The sequence below is a fragment of the Rhinichthys klamathensis genome, unplaced genomic scaffold (assembly GCF_029890125.1).
Source record: "Rhinichthys klamathensis goyatoka isolate OS25496 unplaced genomic scaffold, OSU_Roscu_1.1 h1tg000733l_1, whole genome shotgun sequence".
NCBI lineage: Eukaryota > Metazoa > Chordata > Actinopteri > Cypriniformes > Leuciscidae > Rhinichthys > Rhinichthys klamathensis.
In genome coordinates, this window is record NW_026607146.1 from 456103 (window position 1) to 469862 (window position 13760).

Genomic DNA, 13760 nt, shown 5'->3' on the forward strand with positions numbered 1-13760 from the left:
GTGATGTCTAATGTACCCACACTTGTTAGTAACTGCCTTTTTCAAGACATGTAAAAGCTTTACAAAAAATCATGATTGGGAATAAAATATAACAGAATAAAACATGGAAATACTTTGAGCTTTTGTTAACCACATACCTTAATTTAGGCATTTAACCAAAAACTCTTTTAACCCAAAAGACCCATTCAAAAAACCCAATGACTTTGTGAAAACTGAATCGGAGTTTTAGGACTCATTCCTGCAGAACTCTGTAAATAAAAATATTACAAAATTACCCTTAGTGGGCTTGAATGGTATTTGTATGTGCATATAAGCATACAGACCGTTTTTATGTTTATATATCAGCATACTATCAGCAAACTAAATCAGCATACTATGATCTGAAAAAGTATTGCAAGAATTAGATGCTTTGTTTCCAGTCAAGACTTAGAGAAACTTGTGCATGCTTTTATCACCAGCAGGGTGGATTATTGTAATGGACTCCTCACTGGCCTTCCTAAAAAGACCATAAGACAGTTGCAGCTCACACAGAACGCAGCTGCCAGGATTCTGAGCAGAACCAGAAAATATGAACATATCACACCAGTCCTCAGGTCTTTACACTGGCTCCCAGTTACATTTAGGATTGATTTTAAAGTACTATTACTGGTATATAAATCATTTAATGGGCTAGGACCTCAATATATTGCAGATATGCTCACTGAATATAAACCTAACAGATCACTCAGATCATTAGGATCACATCAGCTAGAAATACCAAGGGTTCACTCTGAGTCTGCTTTTAGCTATTATGCCAGCCGCAGCTGGAACCAGCTTCCAGAGGAGATCAGATGTGCTCCTACAGTAGTCACATTCAAATCCAGACTCAAAACACATCTGTTTAGCTATGCATTTACTGAATGAGCACTGTGCCACTGTTCGTCCGACTGTTTTTACAGTACTTTATTTTATTTTTTATTCTAAACTGTTTTAATTATTCTTATTTGTTTTGATTATTTTAATTTCTTCTATGCAAAGCACTTTGAATTACCATTGTGTATGAAATGTGCTATATAAATAAACTTGCCTTATATATGCTTTGTGTAGTTTAAGTGCAGATTTTTACAACATGTATGCCTTTACAACAGTATCCACGGTTTCAGCATAGTTGATAACTATGATAAAGTATTATAAGGGCGAGTATAAAGCACACGCTGCATCCGAATGCATAGAATTCGAAAAACAGTAGGTGAAAAGTCCTACTTCTGCCAAGATTCTTAAGTGAGCATTCGATGGACTATCCCGTGAGGCCATGGGAGGGGATTTATGAATGGAAGTGAAGCAGGGTATTTGATGCTGGTAGGTCACTTGACCAGAGCCGATACGCACACTACGCAAGTTGCGTAGGGCCCCGCAAATTACTCAAGGCCAGCCTCCCCCTCGTGTCAAAGCGCGTAACTCAAAATTTACAACATCGATGAGAAAATTAAGCAGAACTATTCTTCTGGTAACGAAAAGAGAGAGAAAAACACCATGAGAGTGAATTGCGGGAACAGCAATCAGGTAGACTTGTGTTCTCTCCTCTCCAAGTTTGATGTCAGAAAAGAACAGTAAAGTTAAGTTGATGTGCATCTCCCTCGAGTCTAGTCTGTCTAACCCAGCTGGGCAGTGCATCTTTTGGTCTGTCTGTGTCTTGCCTATGGACCTTTGGTCACTTCCTGTTTTTTAGGCAGCACAAGACTAATAATGACTAGTCTAAATGATGTCTGCTCAGTCTCTTTATACTTCACTCAGTGTCACATTCCACCACTCAAGGTACTGCTGGTGCATGATGGGAAAAAGATCACATGACAGCTTCGCAGGGTGCATGTGTCGGAGTGGCAGGGTCTCTGTCAGGAAGTGTGAGAGACTGCCGTGATGGCAGCAGGGGTCCAACCGCTAGTCTGATGAGCTCCGATTAACTGCTAATGCTTTCACTCCGCTGACCTACACAGGATTGGGCCCTGTCATTAGCTACACACACACACACACACACACACACACACACACACACACACACACACACGTGGAATTTCCATTTACTTGCCATTTGTTGGGCTAAAATGGATTTCGGCATCTCCAGCAGTGCCATCAGTTGTCTAACACGTGTTTGAACGCAGGAAATGGGTAAGGTAAGAAAAGCACAAATAGCTACAACAAATATCAGCAGGCCTCTCCACTATCTGACCGGCACATCTCATTCCTAAATCCATTCCCTTCCTCTTTTATTCCTTTAGTCTCCTGCTGTCTTTCAGCCTCAGATCCTTTTCCTTCTTATCCTCAGGGCATTTCTTTCTGCTCGCTCTGTTCTTTAATCTTAAGAGAAGACATTATCCGAAGCACATCTCACTGCAGGGCTGTCTCGTTCACTGCTGTTCCTCCCATTCAACAAAGAGGGCCGCCGCGGTACAAGAGCTGGGTCCAACACAGCATCGTTAAACATACAGCTGAAGCAAAGATAAATTAATTTTATAGTGTCCAGCTATTGATTCTTCACTATGTTGTTCATTGCCTAATTGATCTCTGCGGCTCCGTCAACTCCTAAATGTACTGTTTAGCTAATATCCGCATCTTTGAAACCTTCAGGCCATCAATGGGAGTCATGCAGATTCAGTTAAGTTCAGTCTGTCAATAAAAGCTGTTTGCTGACGAATCTCTGAGGAATGACAGTAGTGATGTTTTTCAAGATTTTAAACTTCAGCTGCAACGCACCATATGGCAGGACTAATCAAATGGATATTGTCCATAAACATCTATTACCCATTACGTGGCCTTGCATTACAACTACTGTATTAAGTTTGAGCTTACAGATGGCACTCTAAACACTAAATATGAGTCTCAAAAGATGATTGTTTTGGAAGAAAGAGTAAATAATTAGAAGTAGGGATGCACAATATATTGGTGCCATAGTGGTTATCGGGTGATATTAGAGATTTTGATTTATTTCTTCAGCATATCAAAATTAATATCCATTTTTAATACTGTACATTAATGTTGTGATGCCTAATTTTACTCTAAATTTACATTTAAAATGGTTGATTCCAGTATTATAATGTTTTATTTTAATTTTTTAGACAAAATAGTATAGAATTTTAATATCAGCCATTAATCGGTTAACATAAAAATAATCACTGTCTTATCTGTATCGGCCAGCATATTAATATCAGTGCATCCCTAATTAGTAGGCTTTGTGCTGAAAGTTTCAGTGTTGTAATGTGTTAAGCTGCATTTTTGTGTCCAGGGGAGAGACATGACCTTTTTGTTCTTACCAGTGAGACCAAACATACAGTTCACCCTCTGGCCCTGTTAAAGGTCACTAAACTTCAGGTCCTCCCAGACTACATATGCCATATAAAACCACAGACTACAAGTTCTCAATAATTAGGACACATGCTTCATTTCTGAACACATGCATGCCAACATATAAAAACTTACGATGATGAGGAATATGAAGTAGATGAAGTTGTAGAAGGAATGAGCGTCCATGACGTAGTACATGATCTCCACCCAACCCTCTAGCGTGATCACCTGCACAGACCAGATCAGACCACATTCAGGCTCTTTATACACCTGTCGTTAGTTGAGACAAACTGCTGTTCACGATGAAGATGCGTCTACTATTTGTGATCGGATTTCGAGGGAAGAATCTATCTATATAATGTATATGCATATAAGAGTTAGAAGTGTTAAGAGTGTAATCTTTTGTTAGATTAGTCTTAATCACACTTAATATCTTATGCCATTTTGTTCAATTCTCATGAAATGCAAAAAAGAAGGATATAAGAGAATACAAGTTATTTTCCTAAACCTTTGTTTTAGAACAGTGGATGATTGACAAATGTGAAGGTGGTCTTTCTCTTTTGTCCAAACGCATCAGGATAGATTAGCATTTGCAACACACTACACATGCAGTTCTGACTTCATCTGAACATGCATTGGATCACATTTACACTTATATTTAGTGCTGCTGATTTATGATAGGATCACCCAGAATTTAAACAAATGGCATTTGGCTCCGTCTCATACCTGAAATATGACGATCCATGCGTAACCTATGTTGTCAAAACTAATCGCTCCTTTATGTGGGTTGGTGTGTCCTGTATGACAGCGGGTGTAGTACTGGTTCCAGTTCACACAGAGTCCCACTGCAGAGGCACTGCCATTGACCAACGGCTCCGCACTCAGACCCAGGGCCTGACGGTGCAGCGCGTCCTCTTTATCTAGACAGCACTCCCGTCCGCCCTCTCTCCGAGCGGGCACATCGTTGCAGGACATGATGCCATTATCCTGAGCAAGAGAGCAGATGAAGGGCCGCTCGTCATCCTCCTCAGGCCGATAATATGGGGCGGGGAGGGTGATGCCAGATGTGCTGAGGACAAGACGAGAGGAGAAGTCAAGGTTTTTGGAAATACAGTGTTAAAAACTGCACAAAATGAAAATGCATTAAATATGTATATAAATAATTAATATAAACATACATATATACATATGCAAACTAGGGATGTACGAGACTAGCCGACTAGTCGATTAAACAATACTGCTGCTGCTAGTCGACTTGGGAATACTAGTCGTTCACTTTTTTTTGCACATTTAATGTTTTGCTTTATATTTTTACAAAGGCTACGTTTAAATTACCGGCATGTAAATGTTACATCTTAAAATTAATATATTATTTTGAAATAAGTATATTTTACAGCGGAAAACAATCTCAGATTTTGCATTGCAGATTTTGCATGCGTTGGTTTTCACTCGCGGTGGTTTAGAGAAATGTCCACTCGGAAGATGAGCAAGGTGAAGGATTATTTTGAAAGCCTACACAAAACTTCTCTGGGTTTTTTTCTATGTCATGTCAAACTAGTATAAAAATGAAGCTGACTTATTGGCTTGTTATATTACCGGTTATGAGGGACAATATGGTATGACATTTTATATCATCAGATTAAAGGAGAAACAGCATGAATGAAACTTACTTGACACTTGAACAGTTGCTATATCAAAATTGCATGTATCTGACCTGTTTTTAGCGACATTCAGTATGGGATTTGACTGTTCATAGATTAAATAGTCTATTTCATATGGATCGCATTTACAGACTGACTCCGGAGGGCAGGGTTAGACTAGTCGATTGCAAAATTTCTGTTTAAACGTTAATGAAATTAGTTGTTGCGCACATCCCTAATGCATGCAGACACACACACACACACACACACACACACACACACACACACACACACACACACACACACACACACACACACACACACACACACACACACACACACACACACACACACACACACACACACACACACACACACACACACACACGTTGTCTCACATATATGGACAGATAGAGAGACAGACAGACAGAACAAAACAAGGACAGAACGAAAGACAAACAGACAGATAGATAGATCAATCGATAGATAGATAGATTGATTACACACAATTTTTTGTTTATTTTTCTTATTTTCTAACAAATTTTTGTAAGGTTTGTGCTTAAAACAAGGGGGAGAAAAACCAATAAGAAAACTAATTTCTATATACAGTATATGTTTTTTTTTTCTTATTTATTTTGCATTGGTAGAACTAGAATCATTGTCCATCTATAGATCTCATCTAGTGAGTTGCCACTTGTTGGCCTAAGAAAAATTTAAGTGTTTTTTTTAAGGATAGCTGAAAGCTCTCTAGGTAGACCCGGAGAGATCTGAGCAGTATGCAGTATGGACTCACTCTATAACAGAGCAACTGAGCTTGTGTAGTGTACACGTGTGAGAAGCCCATTTCTCTGGGAGTGACCCATTGAGGGCAGCCAGCCCCTTAATCACAGTGTTTTACTGCCCAGAAATAGCTGTTTCCATCAGCCACTCACCCTCTCATTCATATAACAGGGTCACAATGACTATTTACCCTCCCTTTCCTCCTCTCGCTCGCTCGCTCGTTTTTATCCTCTTTCTCTGTTTCTCTCACACATATCCATGTATTTGCAGCAACATGCAATGCATTTTTCGGCACAGTACAGATAAGCATAGCACATGCAAGCCACAGTCACACTGACCAATCAATGCCTCTATTGCTTTGCGGTCTAGACCGTTAATCTAAATGCATGCACACACACACACACACACACACCTCCCATGACAGTCATTGGATGCCAAGAAAGGATTGGTTCATCATCCCCAGGGTGTAATTCTCCCCATTTGGACGGAGGACTCCTCCGCTGACTCGCAGCTCGATAAAACCCAAGAATGTTTCTGCTGTCATGGAGGACATTTTTCCTTTGCCCTTCAACAACACGGCAGCCAAAAGATCGGAACCATTCGATACCAGTAATGAGCAATGGTATATCAGGCTACACCAGAAAAAGCCATTTGTCTAGGTAGACCACCGTGGTGACACTTGTGCGAGGATATGCGTGTGCACATTTCCAACTCACAAAACTAATCAATGCCTGTGATGTGGCAAATTGAGCCAATGAATCAAACATCATACAGACCAATGAATTCCCCCATTGGCTTTGTACGGCACACACTGAGATCTCTCCTATAAACGTCAGTCTCCATTTTCAGGAGGACAGTCAAGCCGGACTGCGCGGCACTGCTTTACTTAAAGAGCTCAGTGGTATGGCGACAACCGGAGGGGTTGGGAGAGAAAGACAGAGAATCAGTAGGTCTGTCATAGATCTGTCAGGGCTCTGCAAGGAGTGCTGGAGTGTGAATGATGTTTGTGCCAGTGCCAGTGCTCGGGCACAGCATGGCAGCGCACTAAGACGCACAGCCCAGCGTGGCACACCGCTAACACCCCACTGTGGCACAAAATGCCATTCCACTGCCAATGAGACTGCTCTCACACATGGCGATAATTGACCAATGACTGACAAGCTGTTTGTGGGTCGCCGCAGGTGGGTGGGTGTTAAAGGTACAATATGCAGGATTTTTGCAGTAAAATATCCAAAAACCACTAGGCCAATGTTATATATTTTGTTTAGTTGGTTACTTACAATATCCCAAATGTTTCCAACTATTTGTAAATCGTGAGAAAATTGCGATTTTAACCAAGGAAACGGGGCGTGTGAGCAGGGGTGAGGGAGTCGCCAGTCAATGGCGTCATATCCGCGTTACCCCCGGTTTCCGCCAGGTTTGACCTCGTACTGCAATAGTAACCATGGCGACAGACGTTGACAACTGGGTTATGCCGGTTATGCCTGGAAGGACGCTCACACTGCTGTTGTTTTGTTCAAACATTATGGACCATGGCAAGCAGACTTTGAGACAAAAAGAGGACTAAAAACAAAGATCAACATCTTTCGAGATGCCGAGAGCTCCACGTCCGCAACTAACTTTGACTTGACAGAGACGCGAGTGTTGCATGTTACTTTATTAGACAGGTGAGCAAATGTACATAAAACTAATCAATGTTATGTAGTTCAACATGATGAAAGGTTAGAATATGATCTGTATGTTATTCTCTAATGTTAATCTAGCTTAGTCTCATACAGCCAACAAACAACCTAACTAACAACATTCCACCCACAAATGCCGTTTAGTGTGATAGTGTAACTATTAGAGCAAGTGAAACAGCGCTGCGTTACCTCAAGTTTAATTCGTCTAATAAACTGGCCTGTGTGAGTAATAATTCAGCACTTGCGTGTAGTTCGGTAGAATAAAATGTCCTTATTCCTTTATATCCGCGGGACTCGCGTTGCGTGTGGCGCTGGTATACCTCTAGCAATCGCGCCCTGCTTCACACCACAGTCATGTTTAAAACATCACTGTATTCACTCATCCATAAAAGATCCATCAGCTTGACGACAAGATCCATAATTCCGCTTAATGCGGAAAATACGTCATTAATATAGACCTTTGTTATTGTAAGAGGTTAGCGACCCCAGGTGGCGAAAAATCCTGCATATTGTATCTTTAAGGAATGCAGTATAAATCGAGCCCTGGAGATCAGAATCTAAACTGTATGTTTGGTGCCTCTAGCTCAGTTAACATTGATGGTCTTAAAGTCGGCATGAAATTAAAACTCTATTTTCTAGGGGTGTAACGATACACTGTTACATCGAGATATAAAAATGTAATGATATGTATATCGTTGATGTAAACGATGTGATTTGCAATATAGTTTTATCCAAGGCTCAGCTTACAGTTTAATTAGGTATAATTCACCCAAAAATGTAAATTCTGTCATCATGTACTTACCCTCATGTCGTTTCAAACCTATAAGATTTTCGTTTAACTTCCAAAATAAAGATATGTTTTATGAAACCCGAGAGACTTCTGTCCCTTCATTTAAAGTCCATTCATCTAAAACTTAAAAGATTCCAAAAATGTCATAAAGGCATCGCAAAAAAAACAAAAACAATCGAGTGTTCTAATCCAAATCCAAGTCTTCTGAAGAGACGTGATGGCTTTATACAGTATGAACATGCATAGGCTACTGTAGTAAACACGGACATTCAAATGCTTGCGTGACGTGTGAAAACAACATGAGAGTGAATAAATGCAGAATTCAAATTTTTGTATGAACTAACAATATAGTTTGGGAATAGTCATTTTTACATGCTTTAGTTTCAAGCGATTAGAACTGTGATTGATTACATTGATCATCTGAAGCGCACGCGCTGGAACGGCACTTCTCAAAGTGTAAGCGCAAACATCATTAAAATAACCATATCACATTCAGCTTTAGTAGTATGGTTATTCAGAGCATTTTAGATTGTTTATTCTTATTTTTATAGTGCATTAATAGCGGGTGAGGCGGGACATAGTGAGCACCGGGAGAGTCTGTGCGTATGCGGCTTGTCTAGATCCAACAAACGACTGCATTGAAAACGTGAGGACTGCGTGAGGAAAAAATTCAAGTTTACAGAGTTTCAGTGACATTGCTACATTAAACGACAATATTTATAATGCAATGTGGGATTTTTTTTGTGGGTCCTGATAATAATACATTATTTTTATAATAATAATAATAAAATAGTAAAAATAAAAAACCTCTCTTTATTTTGGCTTAAAATATCGTCATAAGTATCGTATTATGAGTTCAGCAAATGATTCGTCCATGCATGTATTATTTTTTTGGCTATTCATTTTTAATCCAAATATTATAACTCAGATCTTCCTGATGCAAATGACACTTCCTTTTGGTGACGAATGTCAGAATTATCCATCCGCTTATACTGTACCTCACCACATCACAAAACAAAAGCAAGCTCGCATTTATTTTTGAGTGCAATGCCCACGTCAAAATCAATTAATAATAGAACCAAGTTCCCGTCTTACAGCGTTTCTTTTTCAATTAAATGTTACACTCGGATGCACTTCAATATGGAGGATCTGTCTCTACTTCTGTTTCATTGAGACTTTAAAGCAGCAACTATTTAAAAGGAGCAAAATGTCTAAAGTTGGCTAAATGGCTGAAATTTATTATATTGATTACATATACTTATATGTAAAACTTTGAAGTAATACATTATGGTATGTAAGTTTTGATAATCGGAAATCATCCGGAAATGAACAGCAGCTAACTGTTGGTATAGTTACATTGTTATGGTTACGTAATGTTTGAAGCCAAATAAAAAAAGTTCTTGTTCTTGTTATCTAACATTTGCAGTAAACGTCTGCAAAAGCATTCCTTATATAATACGCAGTGGTGTAATGTAATGAAGTAATAACCTAGTTATCGTTATCAGTAAAATCCACTGTCGGTCGACCTCTAGCGGCGACACCTGCTACTTTGGTGACAAACAACAATTGATGAAAGTTAACACCCATGGCCATATTTGCGAGAAATGTTTTCTTATGTTGGAAGACTTGGAACGAAAGAGTCTTCGTACCTGATGAAGTGCCTCTTATGCTTACTCAAAGATACAGAAATATTGACGTTTTAAAACTCACCATCCGACCCCAAGAAACACATTAAGGTCTCCACATTCAAATGAAAGAGTTAATTTTCAAATTTGAAACTGAATTTTTTTATTTACTTAAAACTTATAATAAACATTTTGCCATTTTTTTAATTAAAAGAAAATTAAATGGAATAAACAGAGTTAAAAATGAAAACAATCTGGCTGGTCAAACTGTGTATAGAACCATTTTTAATAAGATGTTTTGCTCCTTTTGTATATTGCATTTACTTGTACTTTTACTTTCAATGCTTAAGTATGTTTAATATCAAAAAATACTTTTCATACTTAAGTAAAATAAATATCTCATACTTTAAAATTTGTACTCAAGTAATATTCTAAACAGTGACTTCAACTTCTACCAAAGTCATTTTCTGGCAAGATATCTATACTTTTACTCAAGTGTGGATTTCAGGTACTTTATCCACCACTGATAATACGTTAAACTAAAACAGTGTAGTAGGCTATATGTTCTTTTAAAACCCCATAAAAAAAATTCTTTAAAGTAATTCTTCCCCCATCAAAAGGGAAGGAGAATGTACATTTTAAAAAGACTGTAAGAGACTTTACAAAGCAGAAGAAAATCAGGCGTTCCCTCAAGAGACTATGATAGACTCTCCTTTCAAAACACTTCATCATCCTTTGAGTGTAGTGCCAGCCCGTAAATATACTTGCTGCAAGACAATAAACGACAATCATACCTCAGCTGACGTTTAAAACTCAGACATGCACTTCTTTATCCCACACACACGCGTACAAACAAACGCACAGGGTGTCTCGCACACTGCCATGCACTGTGAGTCCTTTCAAATCCAATCACACATCAGCGAGATGCAGGCAGACCACGGTTGGCACGGTAACCTCAGGCAGACCCCCACTCATGAATATGGACGCCAATCTGAGTTTTAATCAACTGGAGCCATCGACTGGGTGGAACCACATTTGCATTTTTAGTGGCAGGTAGACAGTAAAAACAAAAAGATGAGTGGAAAGATTAAAAACAAGGATACAAGTGAGAAAGACTAGTTTACATCTTAAAAACGTATAGGCCTATATGGAATGGAATGAATAATTTTTTATTGGCCCCCAATGTCCACGTGATCCCAAACTATCTGTTGATCACATCAAGTATCCCTTCTTAGAGAGAAAGGACATTTGAAATACAAGTCCAATCCAATGATGGCGTGATCAGGCACTCTGAAATGCAAGATCCGGCCTCCTAAATTCAATCTCTTTATCCTTGTAAACCTAAACTGTCATCCAAATAAACCCACAGTTTGGATTCTGTGCCTATTTTCGCAATTAAATCACCATTGAAACGGTATATTCAGTCCTCTCTCTCTCTCTCTTCTCTCTCACTTCCTTAAGCCCACCTGCCCTCCTCTTTTGGTACTCACAGGGTGAAGTTCTCCTCTGGGTAACAGCGATTTCTTAATAGTCCAGCCCACAGCTGCACGCCAATGATGCCAAAAATGAAGAAGACAAAGAAACAGAGCAGAAGCACATTTCCCAGCATGGGTAGAGTGTCCAGCAGCAGGTTCACCAGGATACGCATACCTACACAAACACAGAAAAAATATTATGATAAGAAAGAATAACAACCCTAAGATATTCATTATTCTATTCGTATCCTTTCATAAAATGTGATAACATTTCCTGCCTCTGACACAACCTTATAATATTACTTAGCAAAAATGTCATAAAATCAATGTATTTTCACTGATTGTGCATTAATTTGTCACATTGCGGAAGTTAATGACATTGCCATTCCTAGGTTATTTTTACATCATCCAGTCATTTATGCTTCATTTTATTTGCATATAAAAATTTGTGTTACTATGACCGTCCACCCAGTTGTGACTCTTAAGAGTTTATCATCATAAACATTTTTGTATTTGCTTCTGCAACAGTGGGATCGTTTGTGTGAGTGAGGGTGTGCTCATGTGTGTTAGTGAAGCACTGCTTGGGATTGAATGAAGGGTGTGTGTCCGTTCTGATTGGAGAACAGCAGCATGTGATTACCACAGTGTGTGGGGTTGGGGGAAACACAACAGGGGACTAACAACACTGATGGAACACATTAACACACTGTGTCGTGTGTGGAAACACAAACATGTTATACACGTCAATGTGGACAGGTGAAGCAGTGAATATCTGGACCTCTGGACTGAAAGCAGAATTGTGTCTTTGGCTGCTCACAGAAAAGGCAAATCACAGTTAAAAAACAGGAGAGAGGATAAATTAAAAACTTGTGGCGCAAAGGTCAATCAAATGAGAGCTTAGTTTCCAAGTGGGATGTTCTTTTTTCTAAATATCACAACAGATTATTGCCTTTATCAATGAAGAAATAGTCAACCTCTCTTTCTCTGTCGTTCTCTCTCGTCAATGTTAAAGAGAAAGTTCCCCAAAAATCCAAATTCTGCCATCATTTACATAATTTATTCAAAATTTGACAGTTTTTTTTCTTCTTTTTTTTTTAAATACATGGACAGCCTTCCAGAGAGATAATTTATCAGGGTTCCCAAAACTTTAGACCAATGAATTTCAAAGACTTTTCTGGTCATTTGTGTTTACCTGATGATGATTTTTATTAACTCATAAAGAGCCCTTTTTGGGCAATGAAATATTTGCATAAGATTTTAAAGATTTTTTTCATATAATTCAAATATGAAATTGTACACTAATGTTCAAAAGTTTGGGGTCGGTAATTAGTTTTTAGTCTCTTCTGCTCATCAAGGCAGCTTTTATTTGATCAAAAATACAGCAAAAAATAGTAATATTGTGAAAAAGAAGTATAATTTAGAATAACTTTTCTATTTGAATATATTTCATTTCTTATCATGTTGAAATTGGTTGTACTGCTTAATATTTTTGTGGAAACTGTGATATGTTTTAATTCAGGATTCTTTGATGAATAGAACAATCAAAATAAAAGCATGTATTTGAAATAGGAATCTTTTAAATCATTAACGTTAAAATAATGTCTTTATTGATCAATTATACTGCATTTCCTGAATAAAGGTGTTAAAAAAATCTTACAGACCTCAGACTTTTGAACATATATAATCATTTTACAAATTTCCATGACTTTTCTTGGCATTGGATTTGTAGAATTCCCTGAAATTTCCAGGTTCTTGGTATCTACAGGAACCATGATATTGCAAACATTTAGCTAAATATCCATTTGCACATTCCCAGAAAAGGGAGGGTTTACAGGTTTGGAACGACATGAGGATGAGTAAATGATAACTGAATGTTAATGTTTAATGAACTATCCCTTTACAAAGCCTTGCATAAAACCTTGCTACAATTTGACATGCTACATGAACAGATAAGTGGATGTTTGGATGTTAATTCGATTCTGCATGCCAACATGCATGAGGGAGAGTGTGTAACGGTGTTTATGCACTGTGCTCGTGTGTGTCTTTGAAATCTGTTTTTATTTACAGGCACACAAAGACCTACATTCTACAAACATTTCCTGAAACCCTCCCTTGAACACTCGCTTCGAGCAGAAAAATCAAATGCCAGCTAATTCAGGTACAGGGTATAATACAGAAATCCTGGAGGTAAAACTTCTAAAGTTTTTTTTAATTCGACCCAAATCCAACATGTCACTGCAATATACAGTGAAAGTCCAAAAGTTTCAATACTGCTCAACACCATCTTTTATTCATGATTAATATTGCATTGCATATAATGTGTGCTGGTCAACTACTCTAAAATTAAGAAACCCATAGAAAACAGTAAAAACAAAAAAACAAAAACATTATGTGTACATGTGATTTATTTTAAATTGGCTACTTAATGCATTATTCCAATATCCAAATAT

At 38.3% G+C, this 13760-nt stretch overlaps 1 protein-coding gene across 2 annotated transcripts in view; it reads right to left on the bottom strand.

Annotated features, from left to right (window-relative positions):
• cacna1ia (calcium voltage-gated channel subunit alpha1 Ia) overlaps window positions 1-13760 on the bottom strand; it is a 164514-nt gene that overhangs the window by 117817 nt on the left and 32937 nt on the right. For both annotated transcript variants that reach the window (XM_056242614.1, XM_056242613.1), the window contains exons 4-6: window positions 11326-11485; window positions 4045-4387; window positions 3454-3546 (exon numbers count right to left, since the gene is read on the bottom strand). In XM_056242614.1, the coding sequence (XP_056098589.1) occupies window positions 3454-3546; window positions 4045-4387; window positions 11326-11485 (596 nt within the window). The remainder of the gene's footprint in view (window positions 1-3453; window positions 3547-4044; window positions 4388-11325; window positions 11486-13760) is intronic.